Source organism: Hemiscyllium ocellatum, chromosome 7 (genome assembly GCF_020745735.1).
Source record: "Hemiscyllium ocellatum isolate sHemOce1 chromosome 7, sHemOce1.pat.X.cur, whole genome shotgun sequence".
Taxonomy (NCBI): Eukaryota; Metazoa; Chordata; class Chondrichthyes; order Orectolobiformes; family Hemiscylliidae; genus Hemiscyllium; species Hemiscyllium ocellatum.
In genome coordinates, this window is record NC_083407.1 from 2,275,846 (window position 1) to 2,290,558 (window position 14,713).

Below are 14,713 nucleotides of genomic sequence, written 5' to 3' on the forward strand. Positions count from 1 at the left end.
GTATGTGCATGTACAAAGCACATAGAAACAGGAGTAAGCCATTCTGTCCATCAAACCACCCCACTATTTAATACAATCATGGAGGATCAATGCCTTTTATCCATTCCATCATAATAATCCTGTACACCACCGACTATCTGAAATCAATCAATCTCTACATTAAACATCCTCAAAGAGTGAGCTTCAACAGCCCTCTCTGATACACAGCTCCAAAGTTTCACAATCCTCTAAGTAAAAACACTTCTCTTCATCTCAGACCTAAATGGTACCCCCCTTATTTTTAAGTTGTGTTCCCTGGTTTCTCAACCAGGGAAACATCTTCCCTGTCTCTCCCCTGCCTACCTGTGCAGTATTTTGGAAGTTTCAATGAGATCATCTCTCATTCTTTAAAACTCTGGAGAATCCGGACTCAGTTTGTCCGATCTCTCCCCACTGGGCTGTCCCACCATCCCGGGAGCAAGTCTGGGGAACATCCATTATATTCCCTGTCTATGGCAATGACATCTTTCCTGAGATAAGGAAACCAAATCTACACACAGGTACACCGGGGGGGGGGGGGTCTCACCAAGCTCCTGTACAATTGAAACAAGCTTCACTGCTCCTGTACACAAATCCTCTCGCGACAAAGGCTAACATTCCATTATTTGGAGGTGCCAGTGTTGGACTGGGGTGTACAAAGTTAAAAATCACCAGGTTATGGTCCAACAGGTTTATTTGGAAGCACTAGCTTTCAGAGCGCTGCCCCTTCATCAGGTGGTTGTGGAGAATAAGATCGTAAGACACAGAATTTATAGCAAAAGTTTACAGTGTGATGTAACTGAAACACCAACCCAAAGAAACCCAAACATATAAATCGAAAGCAGGAATTTTCAGCACTGCTTTGCCTGAGGCCCACTGAAAATGTTATCTAGTACGGTAACGAAACGTCTGGAAATGAACCTGCCAGCTCAGCGAGCAAACCTACATCCGAAACCTCAACCTGAGCTACACATATTCTCAAAACTGAAATGATATATTGACAAAGACCTGGATTATTTGTTCAGTCTCTCACCTTTTAGAATAACCCTGTTGGCTTCAGTTCTTTCATATATAAATTGCAGAACTTTTTTGAAGTTACATTTTCAAATGAACTTTAGCAATTGGTGCCATGTCAGCCCAGATACTGCGTTGAAGGTGTGAGGTGCCCTGTGTGAGGCTGTCTGTGCCCCAACGTACAGACTGATGCTCATCTAAAAAAGGGATTTACAAAATCTTACATGGATTCATGCAGTTTTTGAGCAAAATAAAATGTAATTCTACAGGTACAAATTCACCCCACAAGCTTATGTGTGTGTGTGTGTGTGTGTATGTGTGTAGTGCACATACAGACAGATGCACACTCACAGACAGATACACTCTCCTACAGACACACACACTGCTACAGATCCATAAACTCACGCAGACCCTCTCTCATACACAAGCTCACTCTCATACTCTCACACATACACTCCACATTCACAGGCACCCACGCACCCTCTCACAAACTTATACCCCTTTACACTCACACTCACCCACATACACATACTCTCTCACAGGCACTCATAACCACCCTTCACACAGACACACACACACGTACACACATGTATACACACACACAGATACACACGCACGCACGCACACACGCGCGTACACACACACATATAAGTTTGTGGGGTGAATTTGTATTTGCAGAATTACATTTTATTTTGCTCAAAAACTGCATGAATCCATGTCAGACTCTGTAAATCTGTACTTTAGATCAAAATCAGTCTGACCATTGTGACACAGACAGCCTCACACAGGGCAGCTCACACCTTCAGTGCAGTATCTGGGCTGACATGGCACCTATTGTTAAAGTTCACTTGAGAACGTAACTTTGAAAAATTTCTGCGATTTGCTTGTGAAAGAACTGAAATGAACATGTTCATTACAAAAGATGAGAGACTTAACAAACAATCCAAGTCTTTTTCAATATATCATTTCAGTTACATCACGCTGAAAACTTTTGTTGTTAATTCTGTGTCTTATGATCTTATACTCAACAAGCACTTGATGAAGGAGCAGTGCTCTGAAAGCTAGTGCTTCCAAATAAACCTGTTGGACTATAACCTGGTGTTGTGTGATTTTTAACTTGGAACATTCCATTAGATATCTCAATGACTTGCTGCACCTGTGTGGTAGCCTTCAGTGACTGAACAATAAGGACACCTCATAGCCTTTGTACCTCAACACTTTCCAATCTCTTACTATTTCTGAAATACTCTGAATGCTTGTTTTTCTCACCTTATATTTTTTTCACTTTATATTCCAATGGCCATGTTCTTGTCCATTGCCTAAGTCTGTCCAGATCCTGCTTTACCTCGACATCATACCACACATTCCTGACGAGCTTTGTATTATCCACAAGTTTGGAAATATTACATTAGCTCCAAGTTATTCTGTTTCTCAAATCCAAGCTGACTCTGCCCAATCCGATCATTATCATTTAAGTGTCTGTGTTTCCCATCCTTTCCAAATTGAATTGTACCATTTTCCCTACTCCTGATGGAAGGCTGACAGGGCTATATTTCACTGTATTCTCTCTCTCTCTCCCTTTTTAAATAGTGGGCGATATTTTCCACCTCCCAACCCACAATCGATAGAATTTTATTAGTTAATCACTAATACAGTGACTATCAGATTGAACCACCTCACTTTCAAAGATAATGTAACATTCCATCATATTATGGTCACTCATCCCTTAAGGATCCGTTACAACATAATACCCGACGTGTAACATCATGTCGTCTGGTTGGTTCCTGAACAGACTGCTGTGGAAAAGCATCCCTAACACACTCTGAAACTCATCTTCAACGGTGTTACTGATCAGTTGGTTTTGCTCAATCTACATGCAGATTAAAATCACGGTAACTGCATTTCTTAAGTCAGAGGAAAATACTATTCTGTCAAAGTATCATTGGCCTATGGAATTCAATTACTCCGTGAGCAGTGGAGGCTAAGTTATTGAATTTATTTGGTTTGATTTATTGTTGTCACATGTACCTAAGTACAGTGAAAGGTTTTGTTTTGCATGCAGAACAGGCAGATCATACCGTACAAAGATCACAGGGTGATTGAACAGAGTGAGGAATACATCGTTGCAGCTGCAGAGAAGGTGGACAGAGAGCAAGATCAATATTCGATTTGAAATTTGAGAGGTCCATTCATCAGCCTAATAACAGCCGGGGAGAAGCTATTTTTGAACGGGTTGGTACCTGTGTTTAAACTGTTGTCTCTTCTGCCTGACACAGGAAGTTGGGAGAGATTATAACCGGGGTGGGAGGGGTCTTTGATGATGTTGGCTGCCTATCCGAGGCATTTAGAAGTGCTGACGGAGTCAATGGTTGGAAGGTTGGCTTCTGTGATGGCCTGGGCTGTGTTCAAACCCTCTGTCATTTCTTACAGTCCTGGGAAGAGCGATAGGGTCGGGGTGCTTCGAGGCAACAGTAAACAGTTCGGTTATTGATGTGTGAGTGAAGGGCTATTAGTTGGATCTGTTCCAATGTAATTCATCAGGCAGAAGATACAAAAGCTGAAACACACATAGCAACAGTTTCAAACACAGCTTTTTCCCCGCTGTTATCAGACTGCTGACTGGACCTCTCAAACGTTAAATCAAATGTGGATCTTGTTTTTTGTCCACCTCCTGTGAAGCTATATAGAGTCATAGAGGTGTACAGCACGGAAACAGACCCTTCGGCCCAACCCGTCCATGCCGACCAGATATCCCAACCCAATCTAGTCCCACCTGCCAGCACCCGGCCCATATCCCTCCAAACCCTTCCTATTCCTATACCCATCCAAATGTCTCTTAAATGTTGTAATTGTACCAGCCTCCACCACTTCCTCTGGCAGCTCATTCCATACACGTACCACCCTCTGTGTGAAAAAGCTGCCCCTTAGGTCTCTTTTATATCTTTCCCCTCTCACCCTAAACCCATGCCCCCTAGTTCTGGACTCCCCGACCCCAGGGAAAAGACTTTGTCTATTTACCCTATCCATGCCCCTCATAACTTGTAAACCTTTATAAGGTCAACCCTCAGCCTCCGACGCTCCAGGGAAAACAGCCCCAGCCTGTTCAGCCTCTCCCTGTAGTTCAAATCCTTCAACCCTGGCAACATCCTTGTAAATCTTTTCTGAACCCTTTCAAGTTTCACAACATCTTTCCGATAGGAAGGAGACCAGAATTGCACGCAATATTCCAACAGTGGCCTAACCAATGTCCTGTACAGCCACAACATGACCTCTCAACTCCTGTACTCAATACTCTGACCAATAAAGGAAAGCATACCAAACACCTTCTTCACTATCCTATCTACCTGCGACTCCACTTTCAAGGAGCTATGAATCTGCACTCCAAGGTCTCTTTGTTCAGCAACACTCCCCAGGACCTTACCATTAAGTGTATAAGTCCTGCTAAGATTTGCTTTCCAAAAATGCAGCACCTCGCATTTATCTGAATTAACCTCCATCTGCCACTTCTCAGCCCATTGGCCCATCTGGTCCAGATCCTGTTGTAATCTGAGGTAACCCTCTTCGCTGTCCACTTCACCTCCAATTTTGGTGTCATCTGCAAACTTACTAACTGTACCTCTTATGCTCGCATCCAAATCATTTATGTAAATGACAAAAAGTAGTGGACCCAGCACCGATCCTTGTGGCACTCCACTGGTCACAGTCCTTCAGTCTGAAAAACAACCCTCCACCACCACCCTCTGTCTTCTACCTTTGAGCCAGTTCTGTATCCAAATGGCTAGTTCTCCCTGTATTCTATAAGATCCAACTTTGCTAATCAGTCTCCCATGGGGAACCTTGTCGAATGCCTTACTGAAGTCCATGTAGATCACATCAACCTCTCTGCCCTCATCAATCCTCCTTATTACTTTCTCAAAAAATTCAATCAAGTTTGTGAGACATGATTTCCCACACACAAAGCCATGTTGACTATCCCTAATCAGTCCTTGCCTTTCCAAATACATGTACATCCTGTCCCTCAGGATTCCCTCCAACAACATGCGCACCACCGAGGTCAGGCTCACCGGTCTATAGTTCCCTGGCTTGTCCTTACCACCCTTCTTAAACAGTGGCACCACATTAGCCAACCTCCAGTCTTTCCGGCACCTCACCTGTGACTATCGATGATACAAACATCTCAGCAAGAGGCCCACCTATCACTTCCCTAGCTTCCCACAGAGTTCTCAGGTACACCTGATCAGGTCCTGGGGATTTATCCACCTTTATGTGTTTCAAGACATCCAGCACTTCCTCCTCTGTAATCTGGACATTTTTCAAGATGTCACCATCTATTTCCCAACAGTCTGTATCTTCCATGTTCTTTTCCACAGTAAATACTGATGCAAAATACTCGTTTAGTATCTCCCTCATTTTCTGCGGCTCCGCACAAAGGCCGCCTTGCTGATCTTTGAGGGGCCCTATTCTCTCCCTAGTTACCCTTTTGTCCTTAATGTATTTATAAAAACATTAATTCTCCTTAATTCTATTTGCCAAAGCTATCTCATGTCCCCTTTTTGCCCTCCTGATTTCCCTCTTAATTTTACTCCTTCCTTTATACTCTTATAAGGATTCACTCGATCTATCCTGTCTATACCTGACTTATGCTTCCTTCTTTTTCTTAACCAAACCCTCAATTTCTTTGGTCACCCAGCATTCCCTATACCTACCAACCTTCCCTTTCACCCTGACGGGAATATACTTTCTCGTTATCTCATTTCTGAAGGCTTCCCATTTTCCAGCCGTCCCTTTACCTGCGAACATCTGCCCCCAATCAGCTCTCGAAAGTTCTTGCCTAATACCCTGTGATCTATCTGTCCTGAACATTTTTCACTGTACTTAGGTACACATAACAATAACAAATCAAATCAAATCAAATCAAATCTGACAGAAGAGTGAAGCTGAGACCACAGCCAGATCAGTCACAATCTTATTGAATGATAGAGCAGGCTTGAAGGGCCGAATGGTGTACCCTTCTCTTGATATTACTAAGTGTTTCTGGATAGATTGATTATGAGTACCTGACTGGTTTTGTCTTAGTCACTTGTAGGATGCCAACCTTTACTGTCTGGCCCTAACTTGCTTGAAGCAAATTGCAGACAGAATCGAATAGTTCTGTGAAAGGGCTGGCATGGGAATGATGGGCTGAATGGTGATTTTGGAGCTGCATCATTCAGTGATACCACCTGAAAAGGGAAAGGTTGGCTGCTGGCAGTTTTGGGGCCATCACATTATCAGAAACCAAGTGAGTAAATTTGAAACCTCAGATCTCAGAAATCACTGGCTCACCACAAAACTTTCTTGAACCATGTTCTAGGTATGAAAAGATTTACAAGGATGTTGCCAGGGTTGGAGGGTTTGAGCTATAGGGAGAAGCTGATTAGGCTGGGGCTGTTTTTCCTGGAGCGTCGGAGGCTGAGGGGTGACCTTATAGAGGTTTACAAAATTATGAGGGGCATGGATAGGGTAAATAGGGAAAATCTTTTCCCTGGGGTAGGGGAGTCCAGAACTAGAGGGCATAGGTTTAGGGTGAGAGGGGAAAGATATAAAAGGGATCTAAGGGGCAACTTTTTCACACAGAGGGTGGTACATGAGCTGCCAGAGGAAGTGGTGGAGGTTGGTATATTTACAGCATTCAAAAGGCATCTGGGTGGGGACATGAATAGGAAGGGTTTGGAGGGATATGGGCCAGGTGCTGGCAGGTGGGACTAGATCAGAATGGGATATCGGTCTAATGGGCCGGGTTGGACCGAAGGATCTGTTTCTGTGCTCCATGATCCTACGACTCTACGACCAATCTGAAACTCAAATTTGATTGAAATGAGCAGCCCTCAGTCCGGATCAGCAGATGACCAGGCTGATTACTGACTGCTTCCAGTTTTTTTTCCTGAAGTAGGGCTCATGCCCGAAACATCGAATTTCCTGTTCCTTGGATGCTGCCTGACCTGCTGCGTTTTTCCAGCAACACATTTTCAGCTGTGATTACTGACAGCCTCAGGGTTAGAACACGATGTGCCCAGTCAAAGTGTTGCGGCTGGGTTTGGACAGAAACAGCCTGACTCCAAAGCTGAAGCAGAGCAGGTACCGACCTGTTTAAAGGGCGCCTACTCTTTCTCTCGCACTTTCGCTATTACAGGAAATGCCATGGTTGTTTGAGTACAGCCAATGGAGCATACCGCGAAGCTGTGTTTCTGCACTGACACAACAGCCACTTAACAAACAGCAACTTCCCAAACGCAGTCATTCATCAAATCAACAGAATATGTGAGCATCGCTAAGGTCAGTTCAACACAAATATTAGGCCTGGTCACGGGATACAACTGATTCTGATCATTGCGTTCCACCTGAATGAACAGCCACACCCTGGTTTAATCTGTCACATGAAAGCAGAATCACAAAATCATACAGTACAGCAGAAGACACCCTTCAGATGATCAAGCCTGTACACCCAAAAATATACTATCACCCACACGTGTCCCACTTTCCCACAACAGTCCCATAGCCAAAATCAATATCACGTTTCAACTCATCCAAGTACTTTTTAAAGGACATGAAATCACCAGGAGTGCAGATCACGTCAATAATCCCTCAGCACTGACCCTCCGACAGTGCAGCACTCCCTCAGTACTGACCCTCCAACATTGTGGCACTCCCTCAGTACTGACCCTACGATAGTGTGGCATTCCCTCAGCACTGACCCTCTAACAGTGCGGCATTCCCTCAGTACTGACCCTCTGACAGTGTGGCACTCCCTCAGCACTGACCCTCTAACAGTGCGGCACTCCTTCAGTACTGACCCTCTGACAGTGTGGCACTCCCTCAGCACTGACCCTCTGACAGTGCAGCACTCCCTCAGCACTGACCCTCTGACAGTGCAGCACTCCCTCAGTACTGATCCTCTGACAGTGCGGCATTCCCTCAGTACTGACCCTCTGACAGTGTGGCACTCCCTCAGCACTGACCCTCTAACAGTGCGGCACTCCTTCAGTACTGACCCTCTGACAGTGTGGCACTCCCTCAGCACTGACCGTCTGACAGTGCAGCACACCCTCCGTACTGACCATCTCACAGTGTTGCACTCCCTCAGCACTGACCCTCTGACAGTGCAGCACTCCCTCAGCACTGACCCTCTGACAGTGCAGCACTCCCTCAGTACTGATCCTCTGACAGTGCGGCATTCCCTCAGTACTGACCCTCTGACAGTGTGGCACTCCCTCAGCACTGACCCTCTAACAGTGCGGCACTCCTTCAGTACTGACCCTCTGACAGTGTGGCACTCCCTCAGCACTGACCCTCTGACAGTGCAGCACACCCTCCGTACTGACCATCTCACAGTGTTGCACTCCCTCAGCACTGACCCTCTGACAGTGCAGCACTCCCTCAGCACTGACCCTCTGACAGTGCAGCACTCCCTCAGTACTGATCCTCTGACAGTGCGGCACTCCCTCAGTACTGACCGTCTGACAGTGCAGCCCTCCCTCAGCACTGACCCTCTGACAGTGCAGCACTCCCTCAGCACTGACCCTCTGAAAGTGGAGCACTCCCTCAGTACTGACCCTCTGATATTTTACCAATAAAGCCTGGTTCCCTCTTTGTGATTGGGTTTGGGAATGAGAGTTACCGATCCTGCATGAGGAATGGCGATCTTCTCGTCCAGGTAGGTTTGGTCTGTGTGGCGGTGATGGCCATTGTTGTTGCTCAGAATTTCCTCCTGGTCACTCACTGGCCCTGCGAGAAAAATGATCATTTTATTCCCTGGGGAACATATAAAGAAGTGAATGTGTTTACACGTGGTGTAGGGGGGGTATTTAGACAGTGTGCGTGTAAATGATAAGGTGGTGCCTGTGCATTGTTTAGTGATCTCTATCGTGTCCTCTCCCTTGCTTCCTCTAAGAGACCTCTAATCTGGTTCTCTCAGCTGCACATGTATTTAATCATGGTTTAATCACTGTGCTGTGGGATAATTCCTACCCCTTCACAACTCTCAGAGTCAGCATGCTTATTGCCTCAAACTGAAATGATCAGCCTCTTATCCTGAGACTGTCCCATCTTTCAAATTCTAACCTCAAGTACTCAAGCTCAGTGTCATTGAGCGATAGAAATCTACAGCCCAGACAGTGCCCCTTCAGTCCATCATGTCTGTGCCAGTGAGAAACAGCCACCTCACCGTTCCCTAATCCCATGCCCCAGCGTTTGGCCATAACCTTGGCATTTCAAAGGTACATCAAAATCCTCCTTCAGTGTGGTGAGGGTGCCTGCCTCCCCCACCCTCACAGGCAGTCAGTTCCAGATTCCCCACCTCCCTCTGGGGGCAAAGGTATTTCCTCACATTCCCCCTAACCCTCCTCCTGCCCCTTCCCTTAAACCCATGTCCCTGGGCATTGATCCTTCCAACAAGGGGAAACATTCCCTCCTGCCGACTGTGTCTATGCCCCCACCATTCTATCCATCTCAGTCATGATCCCCGCTATCCACCCCCTCCCTCCCCCCACCTTAGTCTCAGAAAAACAACTCCAGTCTGTCCAATCTCTCTCTATACCTGAAGCTCTCCAGCCCAGGCAACATCCTGGTAAATCTCCCTCTGCCCCCTCTCTTATGCTACCACATCCCTCCTATAATGTGGGTTCCTGAACCCCACACAATACTCTCGCTGTGGCCTGACCAACACTGTATCCAGATCCAGCATCACCTCCTGCTCTTATACTCTATGCCTTGGTTAATGAAGGCAAGTCCTCACTTTCGCCAAGTATCCCATGTGCCTTCTCAACAACTTTATCCCCTTGTCCTGATACCTGAACAGACAGTGTACACACACTCCAAGCTCCCTCTGATCTGCGGTGGTTCTCAGCATCTTATTGTTCATCCTATATTCCCTTTCCTCGCTTGTCCAGTCCAGGGACTCCCCTTATTGAACAAGGGGACAACGTTTACTATCCTCCAGCCTTCTAGTACTATTCTTGTAGACAATGATGACATAAAGATCAAAACCAAAGGCTCTGCAGTCTCCTCCCTGGCTTCCCAGAGAATCCGAGGGAAAATCCCATCCAGCCCAGGGGATTTATCTATTTTCACACTTTCCAGAATTGCTAACACCTCCTCCTTGTGAACTCGAGGACACCTCTTCCTACCACCCCCTCGACCATGACCCCACCCCCCCATCACCAAACCATCATCTCCCAGACCATACAGAAGCTCATCACCTCAGGAGATTTCCCACCCACAGCTTCCAACCTCATAGTCCGGGAACCCCGCACTGCCCGGTTCTACCTCCTTCCCAAGATCCACAAGCCTGACCACCCTGGCCGACCCATTGTCTCAGCATGCTCCTGCCACACTGAACTCATCTCTACCTACCTCGACACTGTCCTATTACCCCTAGTCCAGGAACTCCCCATATATGTTCGAGACACCACCCATGCCCTCCAGTTCCTCCAAGACTTCCGTTTCCCTGGCCCCCAACGCCTCATCTTCACCATGGATATCCAATCCCTCTACACCTCCATCCGCCATGACCAGGGCCTCCAAGCCCTCTGTTATTTCCTCTCCTGACGTCCCCAACAGTACCCTTCCACCGACACTCTCATTCGTTTGGCCGAACTGGTCCTCACCCTTAACAATTTCTCCTTCGAATCCTCCCACTTCCTCCAGACCAAAGGGGTAGCCATGGGCACACGTATGGGCCCCAGCTATGCCTGTCTCTTTGTTGGCTACATAGAACAGTTGATCTTCCATAATTACACCGGCACCACTCCCCACCTCTTCCTCTGCTACATTGATGACTGCATTGGCGCCACCTCGTGCTCCCGCAAGGAGGTTGAGCAATTCATCAACTTCACCAACACAATCCACCCTGACCTTAAATTTACCTGGACCATCTCTAACACCTCCCTCCCCTTCCTGGACCTCTCCATCTCCATTAATGACGACCGACTTGACACTGACAAACCCACCGACTCCTAGAGCTACCTGGATTACACCTCTTCCCACCCTACCTCCTGCAAAAATGCCATCCCATATTCCCAATTCCTCCGCCTCTGCCGTATCTGCTCCCAGGAGGACCAGTTCCACCACAGAACACACCAGATGGCCTCCTTCTTTAGAGACCACAATTTCCCTTCCCACGTGGTTAAAGATGCCCTCCAATGCATCTCGTCCACATCCCGCATCTCCGCCCTCAGACCCCACCCTTCCAACCGTAACAAGGACAGAACGCCCCTGGTGCTCACCTTCCACCCTACCAACCTTCGTATAAACCAAATCATCCGCCGACATTTCTGCCACCTCCAAACAGACCCCACCACCAGGGATATATTTCCCTCCCCACCCCTTTCCACCTTCCGCAAAGACCGTTCCCTCCGTGACTACCTGGTCAGGTCCACGCCCCCCTACAACCCACTCTCCCATCCTGGAACCTTCCCCTGCCACCGCAGGAACTGTAAAACCTGTGCCCACACCTCCTCCCTCACCTCTATACAAGGCCCTAAAGGAGCCTTCCACATCCATCGAAGTTTTACCTGCACATCCACTAATATCATTGATTGTATCCGTTGCCCCCGATGCGGTCTCCTCTACATTGGGGAGACTGGGCGCCTCCTAGCAGACCGCTTTAGGGAACATCTCCGAGACACCCGCACCAATCAACCACACCGCCCCGTGGCCCAACATTTCAACTCCCCCTCCCACTCTGCCGAGGACATGGAGGACCTGGGCCTCCTTCACCGCCGTTCCCTCACACCAGACACCTGGAGGAAGAACGCCTCATCTTCCGCCTCGGAACATTTCAACCCCAGGGCATCAATGTGGACTTCAACAGTTTCCTCATTTCCCCTTTCCCCACCTCACCCTAGTTCCAAACTTCCAGCTCAGCACTGTCCCCATGACTTGTCCTACCTGCCTATCTCCTTTTCCATCTATCCACTCCACCCTCTCCTCCCTGACCTATCACCTTCATCCCCTCCCCCACTCACCTATTGTACTCTCTGCTACTTTCTCCCCACCCTCACCCCCCTCTAGCTTATCTCTCCACACTTCAGGCTCTCTGCCTTTATTCCTGATGAAGGGTTTTTGCCCAAATCGTCGTTTTACTGCTCCTCGGATGCTGCCTGAACTGCTGTGCTCTTCCAGCACCACTGATCCAGAATCTGGTTTCCAGCATCTGCAGTCATTGTTTTTACCTACCTCAATCCCGTCTAGTCTAGTATCCTGTATCTCAGTATTCTCCTCGACAACATTGTTTTTTTCCTGTGTGAATACTGACGAAAAATATTCATTTAGCACTTCCCCTATCTCCTTGGACTCCACACATAACTTCCCACGACTGTCTTTGATTGGGCCTAACCTTACTCTAGTAATTCGTTTATTCCTGATCGACCTATAGAAGGCTTTAGGGTTTTCCTTGATCCTATCCACTAACAAATTCTCATGTCCCCTCCTGACTCTTGTTAGCTCTCACTCTAGGTCCTTCATGATTAATTTGTAACTCTCAAGTGCCCTAACTGAGCCTTCACGTCTCATTCTAACATAAGCCTTCTTCTTCCTCTTTACAAGAGATTCATCTTCTTTAGTAAACCACGGCTCCCTCCCTCAACCACTCCCTCCCTGCCTGACAGGTACATACTTATCAAGGACACACAGGTGCTGTTCCTTGAATAAGCTCCACATTTCAATTGTGCCCATCCCCTGCAGTTTCCTTCCCCATCCTATGCTTCCTAAATCTTGACTAATTGCATCATAATTGCCTTTCCCCCAGCTGTAACTCTTGCCCTGCAGTGTATACCTATCCCTTTACATCACTAAAATAAACATAATCGAATTGTGGTCACTATCAGCAAAGTGCTCACCTCCCTCCAAGTCTAACACCTGGCCAGGTTCATTACCCAGTACCAAATCTAATGTGGCCTCTCCTCTTGTTGGCCTGTCTACATACTGTGTAGGAAACCCTCCTGCACACATTGGACAAAAACTGGCCCATCTAAAGTACTTGAACTATAGTATTCCCAGTCAATATTGGGGAAGTTAAAGTCTCCCATAACAACTACCCTGTCACTATCGCTCCTATCCAGATTCATCTTTGCTAGTGTTTCCTCAGCTGACCAGGTGTGTTGGTGAAAAGCATTGCCCTTACCTACACACCTGGTCAGCTCTTTGAAAAGTTGAGTCAAGTTGGTAAGCCGTGACCTCCCCTTTACAAAACCTGTTCATGATTAATCCCCCTCTCTCCAAATGCTGACAAATGCTGTCTCCCAGAATTCCTTCCACTAGCTTCCCCACCTTTCAAGTATCAATTCTTTGAGCCACTTTGGAATAATAAACATCTCAACAAAGCCACCTCTCATTCTTCTAAGCTCCAGAGAATATCATCCAGTTTCCTCAGTCTCAGATCAAGGATATCCCCTTCAGTGCGGCACTCCCTCAGCACTGACCCTCTGACAGTGCGGCACTCCCTCAGCACTGACCCTCTGACAGTGCGGCACTCCCTCAGCACTGACCCTCTGACAGTGCAGCCCTCCCTCAGTACTGACCCTCTGACAGTGCAGCACTCCCTCAGCACTGACCCTCTGACAGTGCAGCACTCCCTCAGCACTGACCCTCTGACAGTGCAGCACTCCCTCAGCACTGACCCTCTGACAGTGCGGCCTTCCCTCAGTACTGACCCTCTGACAGTGCAGCACTCCCTCAGCACTGACCCTCTGACAGTGCGGCCCTCCCTCAGTACTGACCCTCTGACAGTGCAGCACTCCCTCAGCACTGACCCTCTGACAGTGCGGCACTCCCTCAGCACTGACCTTCTGACAGTGCGGCGCTCCCTCAGTACTGACCCTCTGACAGTGCAGCACTCCCTCAGTACTGACCCTCTGACAGTGCAGCACTCCCTCAGCACTGACCCTCTGACAGTGCGGCACTCCCTCAGCACTGACCCTCTGACAGTGCGGCACTCCCTCAGCACTGACCTTCTGACAGTGCGGCGCTCCCTCAGTACTGACCCTCTGACAGTGCAGCACTCCCTCAGTACTGACCCTCTGACAGTGCAGCACTCCCTCAGCACTGACCCTCTGACAGTGCGGCACTCCCTCAGTACTGACCCTCTGACAGTGCAGCACTCCCTCAGCACTGACCCTCTGACAGTGCAGCACTCCCTCAGTACTGACCCTCTGACAGTGCAGCACTCCCTCAGCACTGACCATCTGACAGTGCAGCCCTCCCTCAGCATTGACCCTCCGAGTAATCTGATGAATCTTCAATGTAAACGCATCCCTCCTTGAATGTGCAGAATAAAACTACACATCATATTCCAGATATGGTCTCACCAAATCCCTCAACATTCCCAGCAGAATCCCTTTCTTGCTGTTCCTGACTTCCTAACATTGAAAGCCAAGTAGCGTTGGTTATTCCCATTATTAACAGCAACTCCTCACTCTAGGCACTCATCATCACCATAAGACCCTGTTTTCAGACACACATTAGCAACATAGAATCCCTACAGTGTTGAAACAGGCCATTTAGCCCATTGAATTCACATCAACCCACGGAAAATCATCCCACACCCCAACGCTATTCCCGTAACCCCGCATTTCCCATGGCTAACCCATGTACATATTCCGGGCAATTTAGGAAGGCCAGCCCCCTGAACCTGCACATCTTTGGA

At 47.8% G+C, this 14,713-nt stretch overlaps 1 protein-coding gene across 3 annotated transcripts in view; it reads right to left on the reverse strand.

Moving 5' to 3' along the window:
• Window positions 1-14,713, reverse strand: part of LOC132817687 (natural resistance-associated macrophage protein 2-like) — a 112,518-nt gene that overhangs the window by 53,470 nt on the left and 44,335 nt on the right. For all 3 annotated transcript variants that reach the window (XM_060828189.1, XM_060828187.1, XM_060828188.1), the window contains one exon: window positions 8,690-8,796. In XM_060828189.1, the coding sequence (XP_060684172.1) occupies window positions 8,690-8,796 (107 nt within the window). The remainder of the gene's footprint in view (window positions 1-8,689; window positions 8,797-14,713) is intronic.